The 19249-nt window shown below is 51.1% G+C and overlaps 1 protein-coding gene across 4 annotated transcripts in view; it reads right to left on the minus strand.

Annotated features, from left to right (window-relative positions):
* Positions 1-1625: 1625 nt before the first annotated feature.
* The window catches only part of TAOK1 (TAO kinase 1), a 68099-nt gene continuing 50475 nt past the window's right edge, over positions 1626-19249 (minus strand). For 2 of the 4 annotated variants that reach the window (XM_088657916.1, XM_035139111.3), the window contains exons 12-20: positions 15501-15704; positions 15236-15373; positions 14008-14244; positions 12158-12286; positions 10820-11023; positions 9218-9457; positions 7314-7526; positions 6160-6342; positions 1626-3760 (exon numbers count right to left, since the gene is read on the minus strand). In XM_088657916.1, coding sequence (XP_088514042.1) covers positions 3299-3760; positions 6160-6342; positions 7314-7526; positions 9218-9457; positions 10820-11023; positions 12158-12286; positions 14008-14244; positions 15236-15373; positions 15501-15704 — 2010 coding nt within the window. In that variant the 3' untranslated portion in view covers positions 1626-3298. Of the gene's footprint in view, positions 3761-6159; positions 6343-7313; positions 7527-9217; positions 9458-10819; positions 11024-12157; positions 12287-13974; positions 14245-15235; positions 15374-15500; positions 15705-19249 lie in introns of all 4 variants that reach the window. The other 2 variants (XM_035139109.3, XM_035139108.3) reach the window with 1 other exon arrangement.

Raw genomic sequence — 19249 nt, forward strand, 5'->3', positions numbered from 1 at the left:
ACACGGCTGGAAGGTTGAGATTTTCTCAAACATCTATCCGGTTTGCCAATCATTTCAGAAAGCAGGGAAAAAAGCACAAATTTAAAATCTGGCTTTCTTACTGACCCATCACAGGAAACAGGAAATAGAACCTGCATCCGGATGGAATTAAAAATGCAAATGGCTTCCCTCAGTGGGGATTTCTGGTTTGCTCAGGCCCTCTCAGCACACACACACACACCTGCAAATATGCACACACACACAACATTTAGACCAATGGATCTGATGCAGTTTTTGCAAACTATTTTAATTAAAATATTAATTCCTTGAATAAGTCCAGGGTCTGGCACGTGGTGAGATATACATTTGGGGGGGGGGTACAAGACCACAATTCTCTTTTTTTTAAAAGCACTAATATTGAAATGGGGCAGCATGGAAGGGGAGGGGGTGAAGGAGGCAGCAGTCAGGCCTTGTTTTGCATCACACAAACAAGATGATTTTAGGAAAGAACACTCCCACCCCCTCCCAATGTTGAGCCTGCCCAAAATGTCATCATCGATGCAAGCAAAAAATGCATGAATGAAGCGACAGGGAGGGGGTTCTCAAGTACCGCTCATAATTCAGCCCCCACCAAATTGGGGCTCTCCAGCGGCTTCGGACTACAACTCCCATCAGCTGATGGGAGTTGTAGTCCGAAGCAGGCAGAGGGTCCCAGCTTGGCCAAGGCTGGCTCATATCATTGCTCCTTGGTCTGTGCGTTTGTGGACATGCTTGGGAACGAGAGGTGTTCCCCTCTTTGCCCCCACCCAGAGAAAAACATTCAATATTAGCACCATGTTACTGATGTGGTACTGCCTAGAAATGGAGACCCATTCCAGGTTGTCTAGGGTGGAAGGGCCTTTTGGAGTTAAATGACAATGTTCTTCTTTTTCGCTCTCCCCTCCCCCTTCTAAAAATAAGTTAACTAGTTCAAATTTCATGTCAACTGGAAAAGAGAAGAGGGATGAGAGTTGTCCTCTCTGTGAAGTTAGTTTCGCTAGGAAGGATCTGAGCACTACTGAGATCTTTCTCACGGAGATACACAGAACACATAGGCAAAAGGGGGTTTGCCCACTGCAACCCTTTCCAGAGAGTCACTAATATGCTAAGTGGAGGACAATGGTGCCCAAGTCAAGATTCTCTTCACCCATCCCTCTCTCCCCCCCCCCCCGCCCTTGGAAGGAGCTGATTTGGCTTAGTGGCCTCCTGCTTGTTCCCCGTGCTATGATCAACCAAAGATCTGGAGGGGGAGAGAGGGGGAGGGAGGGAAAGAAGGAGAGAGAGAGAGAAAGAGAGGATCTGGAGTGGTTGTTTTTTAAATTTAGCTAAGATTTTTTTAAAAAAAGAAGAAGTCACACTGATAAAAAAAGGAACTGAGCTGCAGTGTGAAAGACATTAGAGTATTTTTCTATACAAAGATGTCGCGTTGGACACCAAACACATTCGGAAGAAACCTTGCAATTCTGAGCCCTATAAGATGTGTTAAAAGGCAAAATAAAAAATTCTAGAGTTAGTTAGCTAGTGTTTCATTTGCTTAAATGCGCAAGGGAATTTTTTATTTTTTTTACAAAGAATAGCTGAGGGAAGCAGCTCCTGTAGTGAGAATCTCTTTCTTTCTTTTCCTTTCCTTGTAACCTCAGGCCAAGCTGCTCCCTGCTTAGCCCCGGGGTTGAGTCACGGTACCTCTTTTGCTGCCTTGGCAACTGAGGTCCCAAAGATCCTGAGCGCAAAAGGAGAGGGGCGTGTCTAGCTCTCCCAAAAACCTTGTCCTCCAGCCCCAGAAATCTACATGTGTGTGAGAGCATGTACAGAGGCTCTTTGGAAGCAGAGCCTCTGGGCAAAAGGTCACCAAAAGCAGTTGCAAATGGCTTTTAAAAACGGTGCGGGGGGGGGGGGTCTCCCACCTCCCGAGAACTCAAAACGTCAATGGAGGCAGCTTAACAGGCTGGTCAGCAGCAGGGAAAGAGAGGCGAACCCCCCCCCCTGCCCCATGGCAACTAAAACACACTTGGAAACACGTTGGCTACAGCTTTACATGTAAACGAGGGAAAAACTGTGGCAAGCCCAAGGTTAGCCGCCCCCCCCCCCAAAAAAAGATCTGGCAAAAATTAAAATAAAATATGTAGTGTCAGAAAGGAGAGAGATCTCCTTGCCTGTCCTAAATGGCATGTCTGAAACTTATGGCATCAATCACAATACCTCTGGAAATTTGGACTGGCTGGTTTGAAAGTCTTTTATATATATATATAGAAGTTTCTGAAGAGCAGAGCAGGCAGGCAGGGGAGGGGGTGCGATCCCGGGCGCCTCGCGAATTGTTCTGATGCTTGACTAACGTGAGATGTCACAGTATTAAGCTAGAAAAGAGCAGACCCTCCCTGGCCTTGCCTCTTCCCCCTCCAGCAACCACACAACCATACACACACACACACACACACACACAACACAACACAGCCTGTTGGGCTGAACTGCAAACAGGTTTCTAGCAGGTGCATTTGACTAGTGCAGTTCTGTCCAAGCAATCAGGTGTGCTCCAAGCGAGCGGCTTCACCTTAGTGCAACGGGGAGACAGCATGCGCCAGCAGGGGGGGGGTGGAGTGTCCAGAGCTGTCTGCTTGCCCCCTTTCTCCCCCCCCCCCAGCTTCTATCAGCAGGCGCGGTTCCCCTCGCCCTCCTGGACCTCCTCTCTTTAGTGGCACACCTTCCCCCCGAGTCCCTTCGTAGCAATGAAGCAGGGGGAGGGGAGGGGCATTTAAATACAGAGAGAGAGAACCAAGAACCCACGGGGTTTGCCCTCCCAATGTGCCTAATTCACCAGGAGCTTGGAATAGGGGAGACCGACCCTTCCTTCCTTCCTTCCTTCCTTCCTTCCTTCCTTCCTTCCTTCCTTCCTTCCTTCCTTCCTTCCTTCCTTCCTTCCTTCCTTCCTTCCTTCCTTCCTTCCTTCCTTCCCTCTGTTAGAGAGAATGGCCTCCCCTGACCCCTTGCCACTGGAAAAGCTGCACCTCTCTCCCAGACTCCAAACCGCTTTCTTTAAAATAATCTTTCCTTTTTCTTAAAGAAGCTAAGAGAGACTCTGCAGCCAAATACTATGACATCCCAATTAGTAAACCCAAAACATTAAATGCTGCCCGAAATGAACACGCTCGCCAGTCAGCACCCGGAGTCCGTGCTGCCCGGGTCTGGGCTCCCAGGGAGGGGGGTGGGGTTGCCCCTTGGCAGCTTCTGTTGGCAGACAGCTCCAGTGGACTTGCCACCCTCAGGGACAGACCTCTCGAAGCTATTATGTATAAGACATGTGTGACCCATTGGATATTTGCGACGTGACGCTCGTGCTCCTGCTCATGCCCGGCTCCGTCCGTCCCCCGGAGGACGTCCGCCTCAGAGCCTGGGGGCTGTTGCGGACCCCCAGCGAGCTCCCCCGGGGGACCCCCTGCATGGGCCCAGAGGGGTGACCCCATGGCTGGGGGCCGCCCTGCATTGGGTGCCCCCACGCTTGCGGCGGACCACCTATGGGGTGACCCCAGTGGGGCCCTGCGCCCCCAGAAGGGTGGTGGGACCAGCTGGAAGCTCCCGGGTAGCTGTGGCTGAACGCCTCTGGGGAGAGGTTCGAGAGGACCATGTTGCTGAAGCCCAGCCGCATGCTCTCCGAGTCAAACGCCTCAATCTCCCGGGCCTGGCGCTCCAGCAGGCTTCGGATCCGCTCTGTGCGCTCGTTCTGCAAGGCCAGCATCTCCTCCTCGATCTGGGCAGGACAGAATTGGGTGGGGGTGGGGGAAGATGGGGGGTGGGGTTAGATCAGAACAGCAAATACCGAGCAGGTGCCCCGCAGCGACTTTTAGAAGGTGGTGGAAAAAGCAGTGCTGATGCAAAACAGGTGCTGCTGTTCCCCAGCACCATAAACCGCAATATTAACAAACACTGCGACCTGTTGGCCTCGGCCTGCAAGAACTGGTGCTTCACCTGCCCTCATCAATCATGGCACACGTTAGTTATTAACAGACTCCGGCAATGGATTAGGGTGTTGCTGCTTCCACCCCACAATAGGCAAAGAAGTTGGGCAATCAGAACCTGCTGCCTGGAGAACAGGATTTAGGTCAAGCCACAAAACAAGCCTTGAAGGGAGAGCTCACCAGCTGCCAGCCTAGGTTTTCTGCCCAACATCCACACAATCCGGACAAATTAGGGTGTCCTGGGTGAAGACCCCTGCTCACTCCCAGGGGCTGTCTTGGGGGTGACTCACTGTGGAGGAGCAACTAAGAGCCCTCCCCTGCCCATTCCCATCTCTGAGGGCACAGGGTCTTGTTGGCGGGGGGTGGGCGGCAAGCGGCCTTTGGAGTAGATCATCCTTGTGGTCCCTTCCACCTCTTCTATGATTCTATACAGACACAAGCAAAAGGCCTTGACTGCATTGGAAAATGATGCACATCTCTGCTCAGTCATTTAGCTCACTAGGTGATCTTGGGCCAGTGACTACCTCTCAGGCTAACCTCCCTTGCAGGGTTGTAGTGGGGATTAGAAGAGGAGGAGAATCATGTAGGCCTCACCTTGAGCTCCTTGGGGGGAAAAGGTGGGCTATAAATGAAATAATATAAAATAAAATAAAAGGTAAGCACCAGCATGCGCCTCAATGAACAAATAAATCACCACTTCACCCTGAAGCTGCTTGAGTTAAAGGGGTCAAATTTGTGAAGTCAAGAGTCAAGTCACAGGACAGCCACACGCATAATCCAAACGGGACTCTTTCCAAAAACTGGAGTTGTCTTTGGACCCTGAGAGGGACAGTTTCTCCAGAGACATGGCCTAATTTCAGGCTCTGTAATGGAAGGGAACCACGGAGCTTCTTTTATATGCAGAAAGGCAGCTGGTTTTCATTATAATGCATTCTGACTGTATCACAATTTTCAGGAATTTCATTCACACCCACGAGATCTGGACTGAGTTTACAGAGACACATACCTAGAGCCACACTGGAGGAGGCCAGCAGGTGGCAGCAGAGGTTGCCTGGTTCCATAAAACAGGGAATGGGGGAACCTCTGGCCCTGCAGATGTTGTTGGACTGCAGCTGCCATCAGCCCTGCCTGGCCCTTGGCCGTGCTTCTTGGGGCTGGTGAGAGCTGGTGAGAGCTGCAGAGCCAAAAGCTTCCCTGTACTTGCACTATAAGAAAACGACTTTTGCACAAAAACTGTAGAGAGGTAGAGGGCTTCTTCCACCACTTGCCTCGTGCAATGCAACCACCACTCACTCACAAACACACAAAACAGACTAGTAACTCTGCACAGGGAGAGAGAAAGATTGGGACAGCATAAAGCTCAAACCTAATCTCAAGTTGCACTGCCACCAAATTCCCTATGCTGACCTTAAACTCCAAGATACGGCAGCAGAGGAAAGTTTGCAGCATCGTAACTTCAACCACTTTAGCTATGGCACCATTGTTAACGACAGGTGGGTGAAGGGAGAAAAGGGGTAGAGATGGAGGCATGGAGGTTAAATCCCACCTCCCATGCAGTGACAGCGACTGCTGTGGGGCGACTGGGTCACCAACGACACTGTTAGTGTAGGGACATTGCCATTCCTACAACAGCGCTTTTTCTAATAGTATTATTATGCCTTTGGTGCGGCAGGTGAAGTGTAGGATGCTGCACAGCAAAGAGACCGTGGCGGGGTAGAGGTTTGAGTCCGGCACAAGGACATGGGAGAGACCAGGGTTCAAATGCGGACAGACCTTGGGGGCTGGTCACTATTTCTCAGCCTAACCTACCTCAATGGCTGTGAGCTCCTTTGAGAAAAGGTGGCAAATAAGTATTATTTTTACTATTATTACCATCACCAACTTAGCTGGGCCACAGGACTGGGGTCCCATGGCCACTTCCTTGTACCCCACAGATCTGCTGTCTATTGCCTGGTTCAAACACAGCACAAAGCCATGGCCTGATTAACAAACCATGAGTTAACCACAAGTTGTCCCACAGTTTAGTCTTACGTGTGAACTAGACCCCAAGACCTTGGATGGCTTCTTCCGCACGTCAAGCAAAATGACAGAATTCTGAAGAATTCAGTGTGGAAAAATGCTGTGTGTGTGTATGTGTTTGTGCCCTTGTCCTAATTTAACGTGCCAACGTCCAGGCTGCCTGCCCTCCTACCTTCTGCTCCAGGAGGGCCCTGCGCAGGGACACCCGCTGCTCCAGCTCATGCAGCTCCCGGTCGTGCTGAGCCTCTGCCTGCATCTTGATCTTGCTCTGATAGGCGTTGAGCAGCTCCAGTTCCTGCTGCAGCTGCATCTTCAAGACCTGACACTCTGCTTCCTGCGCCTCGTCCAATCGCAGCTGCACGACAAAGACAAACAAACTGAGCGGAGGGAGAGGGAAGCTGGTTGTGAGGCTTGCTAAGAAGGGAAGAGGGAGGTGGAAAGGGCTCCTCACTCTGGTGTTCAAAAGCCTGCAATGAATGACTGCCCATGTGTTCCCAGGCCAGCTTTAAGATTCCTCCATTAATGTACAAGGCCCTGAACAACTTAGGTCCAGGATACATTAGTATAAGGATAGAATTCCTTCTATCGCTGCCTGGTCACAGAGATCTTCAGGGGAGTCTGTTAGCAGTTCTTCATGACTCAGACGCAAGGCTTCTATACCCCAGAAGGTGTGCATTCATTATTATGGGTTGGATTCTATGGAACTCCCTCCCAGCTGAGATTATACAGTCGTCCCCTCCCCTCCCCTCCCCAGTGAAACTTCAGGTACCTGACAAAGACTTTTCTGTTTCAGCAGATACTGTAAGGAAGTACTCCATCTTTAGGATGAATGGTCATTGACCTTGATGACCTTCTGCTTCTTAATTTTTATGCAAACCATTTAATGAATGAATGCTTCTATTTCATAAAATCTATACACTGCTTCATTGTAAAAAGAAAGAGAAAAACCCTCAAAATGGCTTACAAAAAAGAATGGCTTAATTCTGCAATTAAGCAGTCTATAAATAGCTTAAATAAATAAAATATTTCCCAGGGAACCCACAGAGGCAGCCCCTGGCTGTGGCCAAGGCTCAGCAATGCTCCACCAACACCATGTCTGGTCAGCCTGGATACCTCAGTTGGATACATGAGGTGCTGATCATGCCAAGGTTGCAGGTTCGATCCCCATATGGGACAACTGCATATTCCTGCATTGCAGGGAGTTGGACTAGATGGTCCTCAGGGTCCCTTCCAACTCTACTATTTTATGATTCTATGTCAATTATGGGATTGAACAGCCCCCTCCCCCCACTGCCAGAAAGGAGAGGGCTCCATGGGGGAACTCACAGCCTGCGTGGAGAGCATCTCGTTGATGCTGTGGTCATACTGCTCTGCGAGGATGGCCAGCTTTCGGGTCTGCTCCTCCTTGAGCCTCTTCAAGACAGCCTTGTGCTCACTCTTGGGGGTGGTCTCCAGCAGGTGGTTCCGCAGGGCCTTGTACTGCCGGGTCTGGATCTTGCACGTATCCTGGAACTGCTTCTTGATCTGGAGCTCTTTAGACTGGAGGGGAGGAGAACAAAGGTTCTGCGGCAACCTTCTTAGAGGACATGCCTGCCATGTCAAGGGGTTTCTAATGGGCTTCAAGCTGCACAGCCATCTCCAGCCTGGAAGCCCCAACAGCACCACCAACGGCACAATCCCCTCCACGAAAGGCCTGCTGGTGGCTTTTCCACACCCTGGGACAAGAACGCTGAACATGCTCTGAGAAGTGCCCCACTTGAAACAGGCTCTGGGGACAAACCCAAACTCAGACACTGCTTTACTGGGAAAGCAAAGCCAGACTTCCCTGGAGAAGCAGAGACCTGCTGCCTTATGCACTCACACAGTATGTTGAGTCAGTTAAGGGTAGTTTAGACCTTACTGCAGCCTTACCATAAATGAGAGGGGGAGATGTAGAATAGAACGTAAAAGAGTATTGGCAAGAAACATGATGAGCTGTTTAATTCCAAGCCAGACAACTAGGTCCATCTGGCTCAGTACTGTCGACACTGACTGGCAGAAGCCCTCCAGGGTCCCAGCCAGGGCGGGCTTTCTCCCAACCACACCTGCAGACACGGTCAGTGACTGAACCTGGGACCTTCTGCATACAAAGTAGGCGCTCTGTCACTGAGCTATGGCCCACTTAAAACCTTCAACTGTGGTCACACAGGACACCATGAAAGGGAGGCCCAGCCTGCCAGCCCTCAGCTGCCACACAGTAGTTTCTGGCCTGAAGAGCCTGTCACCCTGTTGGTAGCAGCACATATATTTTTCAGGGCTTGGGAGACAGAGAGGAAGCTGGGTCAGATATCCAGAGGCCAAAGGGGAAGGCAGGCAACAGAGCCCTGCAGAGAGCCGCCTGCCCTCCTCCCTGCCCAACACCATCTAGATAAGACGGGGTTATGTAAACAGGAGGAAATTTGAAAATGCGCTCAACTTGCATAATTTATACAGGTCACTGAGCTGGGCTTTCCTTGGCACAGGATCTGGGTCATCAAGGTGCAGAGAGCCGCCTCTGGTCAGTTGCCCAAGCCAGAGGGAGAGATGCATGGCCCATGTGCCTCACCCAGTTTCCTGTTCCTGAGACAGCAAAGTCAGAAAGACGGCTGGAGCCTTGGACCTCCTTTCGGTGGGCAATGCAACTCTTCCTTCCCTTGGCACTCCTGGCTAAACAATCGGCTTGATGGTTCCTCACTCATCTATCTTCTGGGGTAGGCAAAGCGCCAGGGGCAAGTTTTGGGTTCTGCCTCAGCCGGGAAAGGAGGAGCTGGGGGAAGGGCTGCAGCCCAGTGGTAGAGCATCAGCTTCACTCCTTGGCAGCATCTTCAGGCTGGGCTGGGGAAGATTCCTTGCCTGAAACCTTGGAAAGCCACTGTACACAATGTACTGAGATAGACGGACCAATGAGCTGGGCTCACTGTAAGGCAGCTTCCTGTGCAAAGGACATGAGCCCCAGAAGGCAGCCTGGGATCACACAGCCCCAGAGGTTTCTAAACCCAAGAGGCAGGGGGAGACGACACCAGAAGGAAGCAAATAAAGGGCTGCTGGAACAGCCCTTCAGCCTGCAGACTAAACGCTTGAGGAAACAAATATGTCTTCCCAGGGGCTCAATATGGGCCGAATGCCACAAGTCCTGGGCAGTGCCTCCCCGCAACACGCAATGGGGCCCAAGGGAAGAGGGCTGCCCACCTCCACCCCCTGAACCAGCTCACCTTGAGGCTCTTGGGCTGCTGCCGCACCTCCATGACATGCTTGCGCCGCAGCTCCCTCTCCCGCCGCTTGTTATACTCCAGCTGGTTGGTGAGCTCTGTCTGGTGCTGGAGCCGGATGAGCTCGCAGCGCATCTTCTGGATGGTGTTGAGGTGCCGGAACTCCAGCTCTTGCATGGACTCGTGCTGGCGCAGCAGCATGGCATGCTCCAGGTCCTTCTGCGTCTGGCGCTTGTTCAGCTCCTGAGACACAAGGAGAAGAAGGGGAGTCATTCAGGGGAAGCGAGGAGAGGGGACATCAGGACCAGCCAAGCCTTTTCCTGACTGGGTCAGAGAGCCTGAGGCAAAGGGGGCTGCTAGGGGAGGGGAGGAAGGGGGAAGCTGTCCCCTCGCAGCCAGAGATAGATGGCCTCTGCACATGGAGATTCCATTATACTACCACAGCTAGGAGCTGCCAACAAACTCAACTCCCATGAATGCCCAATCACCCTTTAGGGAAAAAGGGTCTCTGAGCTACAAACCACCACCTCTATCTATTGTTCTTCATCTTGTTTTTAAAGTACCTTATCCCATTTTATCTCATTTCACACTGCATCAATGGCTGTTGGCTATGAAGAGCTTTATAAATCTGAACAATTATGACTTGTGATCTGAGAGAGTACTTCTGAAATGTGGCCTGCTTCTGCCCATCCTAAAACATGGCTGTTTTACTCAACCATCAATCCAGCTGCTCAATCTGTAATGGCCATTGCTTGCATTTTTAAGTTTACCTATCCTTTCGCAGTTTTCCTCCAACCCTGATCTGCAGTTTGGCTGGTTGTTTTGATTATTGCTGTACAGAGCCCTGAACTCTTTGGACAGAGGTCAAGTCAAGCCTTCCAGGATCACCTTACCCCATATATGCTCTCTCAACCCCTTCAATCAGCAGATCCAGCACTGTTACAGGTGCAACACCCTATCTGCATATGTAAGAACTTGTTATTTTAGTGTGGCAGCACCCACACTTTGGAACGCCCTGACTGTTGATATCAGGCAGGTGCCTTCATCGTATTCTTTTTGGTGACTTCTAAAAACATCCTTATTTAGACAAACCTATCCAGATATCTAGAACGCTGCTGCATGGTTTAATCTGTTTTTAGTTTAATAACTTTTCAAAAAAACAAATTATTTTTGCTGATTATGATAATGCTATTGTTTTATCTGTTTAGTAAATCTGTTTTTTTTTTTTTACAATCAAGCAGTGTATAAAGATGGAGGACTCAGGAAATTTAAAGTCCTTCTTCACACAGTGCATAGCTAAACTGCGGAACTCAGTCCTACAGGAGGCAGTGATGGCCACCAACTTGGGTGGCTTTCAAAGGGGATTAGACAAATTCACGGAGGAGGAGAGGGCTATTGATGTTTACTAGCCATGGTGGTTACGCAGAGGCAGCGATGCTTCTGAACACCAGCTGCTTGAAACCATAGGATGGGAGAGCACTCTTGTGCTTGGGTCTTCTTTGCTGGTTACCCTTTGGGTACCCTATTGGCCACTGTGAGAAAAGGATGCTGGACTAGATGGGTTGTGGGCCCTCCCTTCCCTTCCCGGCGCCCTCCTATGCACACCTCCCGGACAAGGTCCTGCTCCAGGTTGTGGCGCCCCAGCAGCATCCGCCGCTTGAAGCGGCGGCACTCCAGCTCCAAGTACTGCCGCTGCCGCCGGAGCAGGTTGGCCTCCTCCTCCGCCTGGAAGTGCTGGATGTTCTCCTTCTGCTTGGACAGCCACTCCTGCTTCTCCTTCTTGGGAGTGCTCTGATTCTCATTCAGCTCCTGGAAGGAACAAGAGCAGGAAGTTTCCCGTCACAGGGGGCAGGGCTCAATGCAACATCATGGGAGGGGAGCTGCCTGCTGCCCTTGGAAGCCCTGTAAGAATAATCTCCTGCAGGAGGACTGTGAGCAACGTAATGGGAGGGGCTTCTCCTAGGACCAAGGTGAAACTGTCAAGCTCCCTTGTTGTTTTTGCTATTGGTTGGTGGATGTTGCTTAAGGAATCTTGTTATATTTGTAGTACTGAAGGTTTGTTTTTTGTATTATGTTTGCTATTGTGTTGTTTTGCTATATTATTATGACATTGTTTTTGTTTTGAAATGCATTCCTGTTTTGTCATAAACGGCTCTGTTTGTGGAAAAGCGGCATACAAATGAAATGAATAAATAAATAATATGAGTTAACTTGGCTTGTAGGAAGATGGGAGCAGGGGAGAAGGAAAGAAGGCTCCTCCCTATCTACATCCTTTGGTATTGCAAGGAGTGCAGAGATAAGGGCACACACGGTTCAATGGAACAGAGAAGCAGCAAGAAGGGGACATTCTGCCAACGGAGGGTTCCCTGCCATCGTGGACGGATATTGTACACCCAGGATAAAAACATCTATGGGAACAGAAGAATCAATGCTGGAGGACAGGCTTTCCATTCCACGGGCACAGCCTGTAATAGGCAAATTTCTGCATGAGTGGCTGAGCTAGACCAGGTACAATATTATAGGAATGCCAGCGGTGACATTGTCCCAGAAAAGAGAGGGATTTTAAAAAATTGGGTTTTAGGACAATGCAAGTCAAACCTCTATAAAACAGGACAAACACCCTTTTCCTTCCTGGCTTTTGACAGTTGAGGTGCATGTTTTTTAGGATCCACCTTATTTTTATGGTTCTAAGTTGCTTTTAATGCTGTAACCTGCTATGGGACCTTAAGGTGAAGGGCAGGTAATAAATAAATCAACAACTGCCACCCCTATTTCAAAAAGCCCTGCTAAGCAAAAGTGCTAGTGATCACAAGCATCTTGAATAATTGTCTTAATTGTACAAAAAGGCAAACTTTTTCTAACTGCCAATCAGCCCGGTGATTAGATGGATGGTCTTTTGCTGCCATCAGTCCCCCCCCCCAGCTTTACCTCTGTGAGCTTTACCTCTTTGAGCTGTTCCTTGCGCAGTTTATACTCTCTTTTCTGGGATTCCAGGAAGCTGTTCAGCTCTTTCTTCTGCTGGGCTTGAATGTGCTGCTGAAACTTCTTCTCTTCGTTGGCCATAATTTTCGCCTACCCAGGAGAAAAGGCCCAGGAGAGAGTGGTAAGCGGCTCAGGGGACAACCAAGGGCAACAATGTCTGCATCATCAGATATGCTTGAAATGCAGAAACAGTAACACAGGCCTGCCTATTCACACACAGACACTCTGAACACAAGCAGAGAATGCATTAAGCCAACCTCTGCCAGCCTGGGGCCCTCCAGTAGTTTTGGAAAACTCCCACCAGCCCTTTGGCTCCTGGGCCAAGTTCAAGGTGCTGTTGTTGTTGTTGTTGTTGTTAATTTATTATTTATACCCCACCCATCTGGCTGGGTTTCCGCAGCCACTCTGGGCAGCTTCCAACAGAAAAATAAAATAAAATAATCGATTAAACATTTAAAAGCCTCCCTAAGCAGGGCTGCCTTCAGATGTCTTCTAATAATCTGGTAGCTGTTTTTCTCTTTGACATCTGATTGGAGGGTGTTCCACAGGGCGGGCGCCACTACCAAGAAGGCCCTCTGCCTGGTTCCCTGCAACTCGGCTTCTTGCAGTGAGGGAACCGCCAGAAGGCCCTCAGCGCTGGACCTCAGTGTCCGGGCTGAATGATGGGGGTGGAGACGCTCCTTCAGGTATACTGGACCGAGGCCATTTAGGGCTTTAAAGGTCAGCACCAAAACTTTGAATTGTGCTCGGAAACGTACTGGGAGCCAATGTAGATCTTTCAAGACCGGTGTTATGTGGTCTCGGCAGCCGCTCCCAGTCACCAGTCTAGCTGCCGCATTCTGGATTAGTTGTAGTTTCCGGGTCACCTTCAAAGGTAGCCCCACGTAGAGCACATTGCAGTAGTCCAAGCGAGAGATAACTAGAGCGTGCACCACTCTGGCAAGACAGTCTGCAGGCAGGTAGGGTCTCAGTCTGCGTACCAGATGGAGCTGATTGACAGCTGCCCTGGACACAGAATTGACCTGCGCCGCCATGGACAGCTGTGAGTCCAGAATGACTCCCAGGCTGTGCACCTGGTCCTTCAGGGGCACAGTTACCCCATTCAGGACCAGGGAGTCCTCCACACCTGCCCGCCTCCTGTCCCCCACAAACAGTACTTCTGTCTTGTCAGGATTCAACCTCAATCTGTTAGCCGCCATCCATCCTCCAACCACCTCCAGGCACTCACACAGGACCTTCACCGCCTTCACTGGTTCTGATTTGAAAGAGAGGTAGAGCTGATGAACACCCAGCCTATATTAGTATAGAAAGCCCTTAACAACTTGGTACCAGTTCACCAACGAGATTGCCTTACCCCATATAATGGTACAGGTGCCATGTAATACCCGTTCTGCATTTGTAAGAACTTGAATCTTTTAGTGTGGCCTCACCCGTACTTTACAACTCCTTGCCTATTGATATCAGGCAGGCACCTTCACTGTCCTCTTTTCAGCGCCTATGAAAAATATTCCTACCCAGATATTTAGAAAGTTGATGTGAGTTTTCATCTGATTTTAGTCTATTGTAATTTAAACTTTTTGAAAGTCTTAAAGTAGTAAAATGATCAGCAATATATATTTTCTTGGGTAAACCACCTTGAGGGTTTTTCATTTAACAATTAAGTGGTGTATAAACTTTATAACATAAAACAAACAAACAAAAACATTTGGAGGGCACCAGGACGAGCAAAGGCCACATTGGCTTTGACCTATGGCTGGTCTGAGTTGCCCAACCCTTACCGGAGAAGCTGTGCGGAAGCAGCTGCCCCCTACCTCCTTCTCCATTGCCGCCTGGTGCTTCTTGATGAGCTTCTCCATCTCCGCCGCAAAGTTGTTGCGCTGGGTCTCCAGGTCCTTGTCCAGCCGCAGGCGGTGCTCGTCCATCTCGGCCTTCAGCTTGTTCTCCAGGGCCATCAGCTGCTTCTGGTGCTGCCGCCGCATCCGCTTGTAGCCGGACATCTGCTCCCGGAGCTCCGAGTCTTGCTCGTGCTCCTGCATCTGCCTCGTCACCTGCAGGGAGGGCGGGGAAACAGACCACAGTGACTCTGAGGAGGAGGAGAGGTTCCCCAAGGCATGTGAGCGCAGGCCTATGGGCTGCACAGCTCAGTATTGAAACGCACACTTGGCATGCAAAGAAGTCTCAGGTTTGATGCCTGGCAGCATCTCCCAGTAGGGCTCGGAAAGGCCTGGTATGAAATCCTGGAGAGATGTTGCCACTCCGTGTAGATAGTACTGAGCTGGATAGACCAACAGTCTGATTCAGTGTTAGGCATATTCCTATGTCCCTATTAAGTCAGCCCTTAACTCATAACCATGAGGACTAGAATCTTGTTCTATTTTTAGGGGAAGATACATAGCTCAGCAGTAGAGCCCCTATTTAGTCTGCAGAAAGCACCAAGCTCCATCCCTGGCATCTCTGGATAGGGCTAGGAAATAACCTTTATTTGAAACCCTGGAGAGCTGCTGCCAGTCAGTGTGAACAGTACTGAGCTAGGTGGGCCAATGGTTTGACTCTGTATAAAGCAGCTTTCTACTTCTCTCTTTCCTTTCTATGTCAGCTGAAGGAATTGTTATGGGGAATACTGGGGGCACCCCTCAGCTAGCAAGCATCTAGAAAAGCAACGTGTTAGAGAATCAGATCTCCTCCTCCTTTTGCAAAAAACAAGAACATTTTATATATATAAAAACAAGCAAAACAGCATTTCTCTCAAGTTTAAAAATTGTCATTGTGTTCATGTTACAAGACTGTCTTGCAGGATAAGGAGTCCAATACAGCTGCCCATTAAACGTAATGGAAAGGTTTCTCCTTAAAAAACAACCCAGGAATTGGCTTTGCGCCTTGTTTTTGCTAAGTTGGCTATTGAAGTATGGCTGTTATGAGTTGAATCTAATGTTACTGAGAGCAGGCATTACACATAAAAAACCAACCCTGAAAAGCCCCACGATTGTCGACACTTAGCCAAGGGCCTAACCCGCTCCACAAAGAGAGAGTTGAACCTACCAGTGACGCTGTGCGTATAGTAGCAAAGTGCTCTCGGTTGCGGTAGTGGGATCTGTGGCGAGACACTTGGGGTGGAGACACTTGGGGTTCCGACGCTCTCGATCGGGGGTCCGGATCCTCCCTGTAGTTTTCTTCATCCTTGGGAGGAGGAGAAATATCAGCGGGGCTGATAGATTTAAAAAGAAACCTCTTGACCCTTTTGGCTCCAGGTGGGCCATGGGAAGAGACACAGATCATGCCCTCTCTGGGCTGCCGTATGAATTACCGGCTTCAAGTGGATGACGGAGCTGTTGGACATCACCGTGTGGTCACCCTCCATCATGTCCAGCTCGCTCCTGTCGTCCGAGGCATCTGGAAGACTATTAACACTACTGCTTTGGCTACTGGCACTAATGGACATGCTGGGGATGGACTGGTTGCTCCCGACACTGTTCACTGTTCCCGTCCGGCCCATGCCGTGGTCTTGCTCCTGAAAGGGAGAGGGCAGAACATCACAGAGGGTTGTTAGCAGGGCGACCCACTGCAGCTGTAACATGAGAACCGTTGCCAGTGAGGCGGCAGCACACAGATCTCTTCCCAACTGAATGCTCAGCTTTACAGGTAGCCAAGGAAAGGTCCTGAGTCTTTTGGGGAAAGAAAATGTCATTTGGGTCTGCCGGACATTTGCTAGTTTCACAAACAAGAGCACGGATTCAAATTCCGTTGCTTGGCTGGCCTCATACAGAATGCTCAGTTCTTGATCTAGATCTTATAGGGGGAAATTCTAAAGGATAATTCAGACCTTGTTAAATACCAAAGAAAGAAATCGTGTGAATAAGTTGTAAAATACTGAGAATTGTCCCAAGAGCAGCACTTACAGCTGCAAACACGCAAACACACACACACACACACACACACACACACACACACTGCCCTTTGCCACAGGTGAGAATCCAACAGGCTTGGATTCAGCAATGCTCTCTGTCACAGTGGCCGGAGTGGACTACTTCAGAGTAACGACGCTACGCAGCTCTGCATTTTATTCTTTTATTGGTGCTGCGTATTTACAGTGCTGAAGTCATTGCTATTTACACGGAGTGATGTGATCAGTCGGTTTCAGAACCTCCTAATGGCTTTTGGCGCGTCTTTCTCCAACACAAAAGCTTTGGCAGACCCATCCTCTTTCCCCTCCTCTTTCTGCGTAATTCCGGAGTTGGGGGGATGGGTCTCCCCCCCTTATTCGCCCCTTCCTGTCCCACCTGGGACCCTGGCTCCTCTACCTTGCCTGAGCCTCGGCCCCGACTTCCTGCTTCCCCACTGGCATCGGAACTCTCTCTGCTTTCCCCTGTGCTCGGGGATGGGCTTGAACTCAGGAGGGGAGGGACTTCGCGATATCCCGTCCCTCACATCCACCCCCCTCCCAAGCTCTCCTTCACCCCTCCCCAGGTCCCCCCCAGGTGTCGGTGACGACTGGAAGCCTAAGAACTCAGTACCTTCCGAGCCCGTTGGTGTGAACACCTCCCCCCAGTCCTGTGAGCCCCCCCCTTCCGCCTGGGAGGACGGGAATCCCAAAAAGTCCGTGGCGTCAGAGCTGGTAGGGGTAAAAATGTTCTGCCAATCTGCTCCTTCCTCTGACTGGGTGGATCTCGGTGACACCCATACCTCATCCTCTGGTTCCTCAAACTCCGCTTCCCAGCGCCATGGTGAACTGCTCTCCCGTGCTTCCTCCCCCTCCCCCTCCCTTTCCATGTGCCAGGGCTTGGGTCTATGGGGAAAGAGGGCGTGAAATTCTTCTACCAGGAATTCCTCCTGTATCTGAGTGGCTGGGACCCATTCATTCTGGGACGGTGGAGCATCCTCCCATGCCATGAGGTACTCCAGTCCCCCCACCCCCCACCTTGAATCCAGGATGGCCGTGGCCTCATTGAGTTGCTCCCTGCCTTCCCTCTCCCCCCCTCCCTCAGGGGTTTGTTCGCTGTCTCGGAGCCTGCTGCTTTCCCTGTACGGCGACAGCAGCGATCTATGAAACACAGGGTGCACCCTCATGTCCTCTGGCAGTGCCAGCCTGTATGCCACCGGGTTGACCTGTTGCGTGACCGTGAAGGGGCCCAACCTTCTGGGCGCCAGCTTTTTGCATCGCCCTCTGATGGGAAGGCCCTCCGAGGACAACCAAACTTTGTCCCCCACCCTAATGACCTCCCCCGGTCGCCTGTGGCGATCTGCCCCCTTCTTGTACGCTTCCTTGGCTCTCTCCAAGTGTTCTCTGAGCTGCTGGTGCACCGTCTCCAGTTCCTCTGCCCAATCCTCAGCCTGTGGGCCCTCCTCCTCCTCCTCCCCCTCCCTCTCTGGGAAAGATCTGAGGTCACGCCCGTAATTGGCCTTAAAGGGCGACACCCCTGTGGAGACGTGCACCGCATTGTTGTAGGCAAATTCTGCCAGTGGCAGGCGATCCACCCAGTCCGTTTGCCGCTGGCTGACGTAGCATCTCAGGTACTGCTGCAGAATGGCGTTGACCCTCTCCGCCTGTCCATTGGTCTGCGGGTGTCTAGCCGTCGACAAGCTGACCTCCACCTGCAGGAGGTTCATGAGCCGCCGCCAGAACCTGGAAACAAATTGGCGGCCACGATCCGAAATAACCCTTAAAGGTAATCCATGCAGTCTGAATACATGATCCACAAACAGTTTGGCTGTCTCTTCTGCAGAGACCGCCCTGGCACACGGTATAAAGTGGCACATTTTGGACATGAGGTCCACCACCACCAACACTGCGGTCTTGCCCCTGGACGACGGCAGGTCTGTGATGAAGTCCATGGACACTACTTCCCACGGCCTGTGCGGTGTGGCTAAGGGCTCCAGCAAACCTGCTGGTGGCGCTCTGACCACCTTTGCCCGCTGGCAGGTGTCACAGCCCCTTACATAATCCCTCACATCCTCCCGCACCCCTGGCCACCAGAAGTGTCTCATGACTAGGTGAGCGGTTTTGTCCCTCCCAAAATGACCCGCCGTTGGGTTGTCGTGCATCTGCTTGAGGACCGTACGTCTAAGCTGGGTGGTGGGCAGGTACAGTGCACCCTTGTAGAAAAGCAGCCCCCTGCGTTCTGCAAAGTCTTTTGCCTGCTCCCCCCCCCTTCTCAGTTCTCTGAAGATGCGGTTGGCAAATTCATCCGCTGCCGTCAGTGCTGTGAGTTCCGCCTCGCTCACCACTGCTGCTCCGCAGGACCATGCTGACGGGGGGAAAATGTGCCTGGGTGCCGGTGGCGCCTCCTCCTCCATGTACTCTGGCTTGCGGGAGAGGGCATCCGCCCTGACATTCTGCTCTCCCGGGATGTAGTGTATGGAGAAGTTGAAGTTCGAGAAGAACTCTGCCCACCGTATCTGCCGCTGGTTGAGCACCCTGGCAGTTCTCCAGAACTCCAGGTTCTTGTGGTCTGTGCACACTTGGATGGGGTGCTTGGCGCCCACCAGGAAGTGTCTCCAGTGCTGGAACGCAGCGTGGATCGCAAGAAGTTCCCGATCAAACACCGTGTAGTTTCGAGGCTTCCGGTTGACCACGCCATCTTGCTCAGACGGGGGTCCGCACAGCGGAGCGGACCTCGGCGCTTCAGAGGTGGAGGGAATCGTTCCAGCGAAACGAAACCTCCTTAAAAGCCCCAAATCGTGCTTTTTGGGGACAGATTTTGCCTGGCGGCGCCAAAAGCGGGCTCTCTCCTCCCCGGATCGGCTTTGTTTAAGCCCCCGAGAGCGAGGAGGTGAACCGCGGCGGACAGGCTGACATTGCTGCTCTGAGAGTGCGAAGCTGCGAGTCTGGGAAGTGGAGGTGGCCAATTCTTCAAAGAACATTCAGCAAATGAATAGACTGTGAGTAATTTGGATTCTTTGGAATGTAAATTAAGGCAACAATTTGGACCTGGGAGAGAGGGGAAAAGAGGAAGCCACCCCCCCCCCCCACGGTAACATAAGAGACAGTAAACAGAAACCCGAAGCCGTAAACAGAAGATTTTAACTTAAAAGGATTCCTCAAAGGCATCAAAGAGA

The sequence above is a fragment of the Zootoca vivipara genome, chromosome 14 (assembly GCF_965207765.1).
Source record: "Zootoca vivipara chromosome 14, rZooViv2.hap1.1, whole genome shotgun sequence".
In the NCBI taxonomy this organism is placed as follows: Eukaryota; Metazoa; Chordata; class Lepidosauria; order Squamata; family Lacertidae; genus Zootoca; species Zootoca vivipara.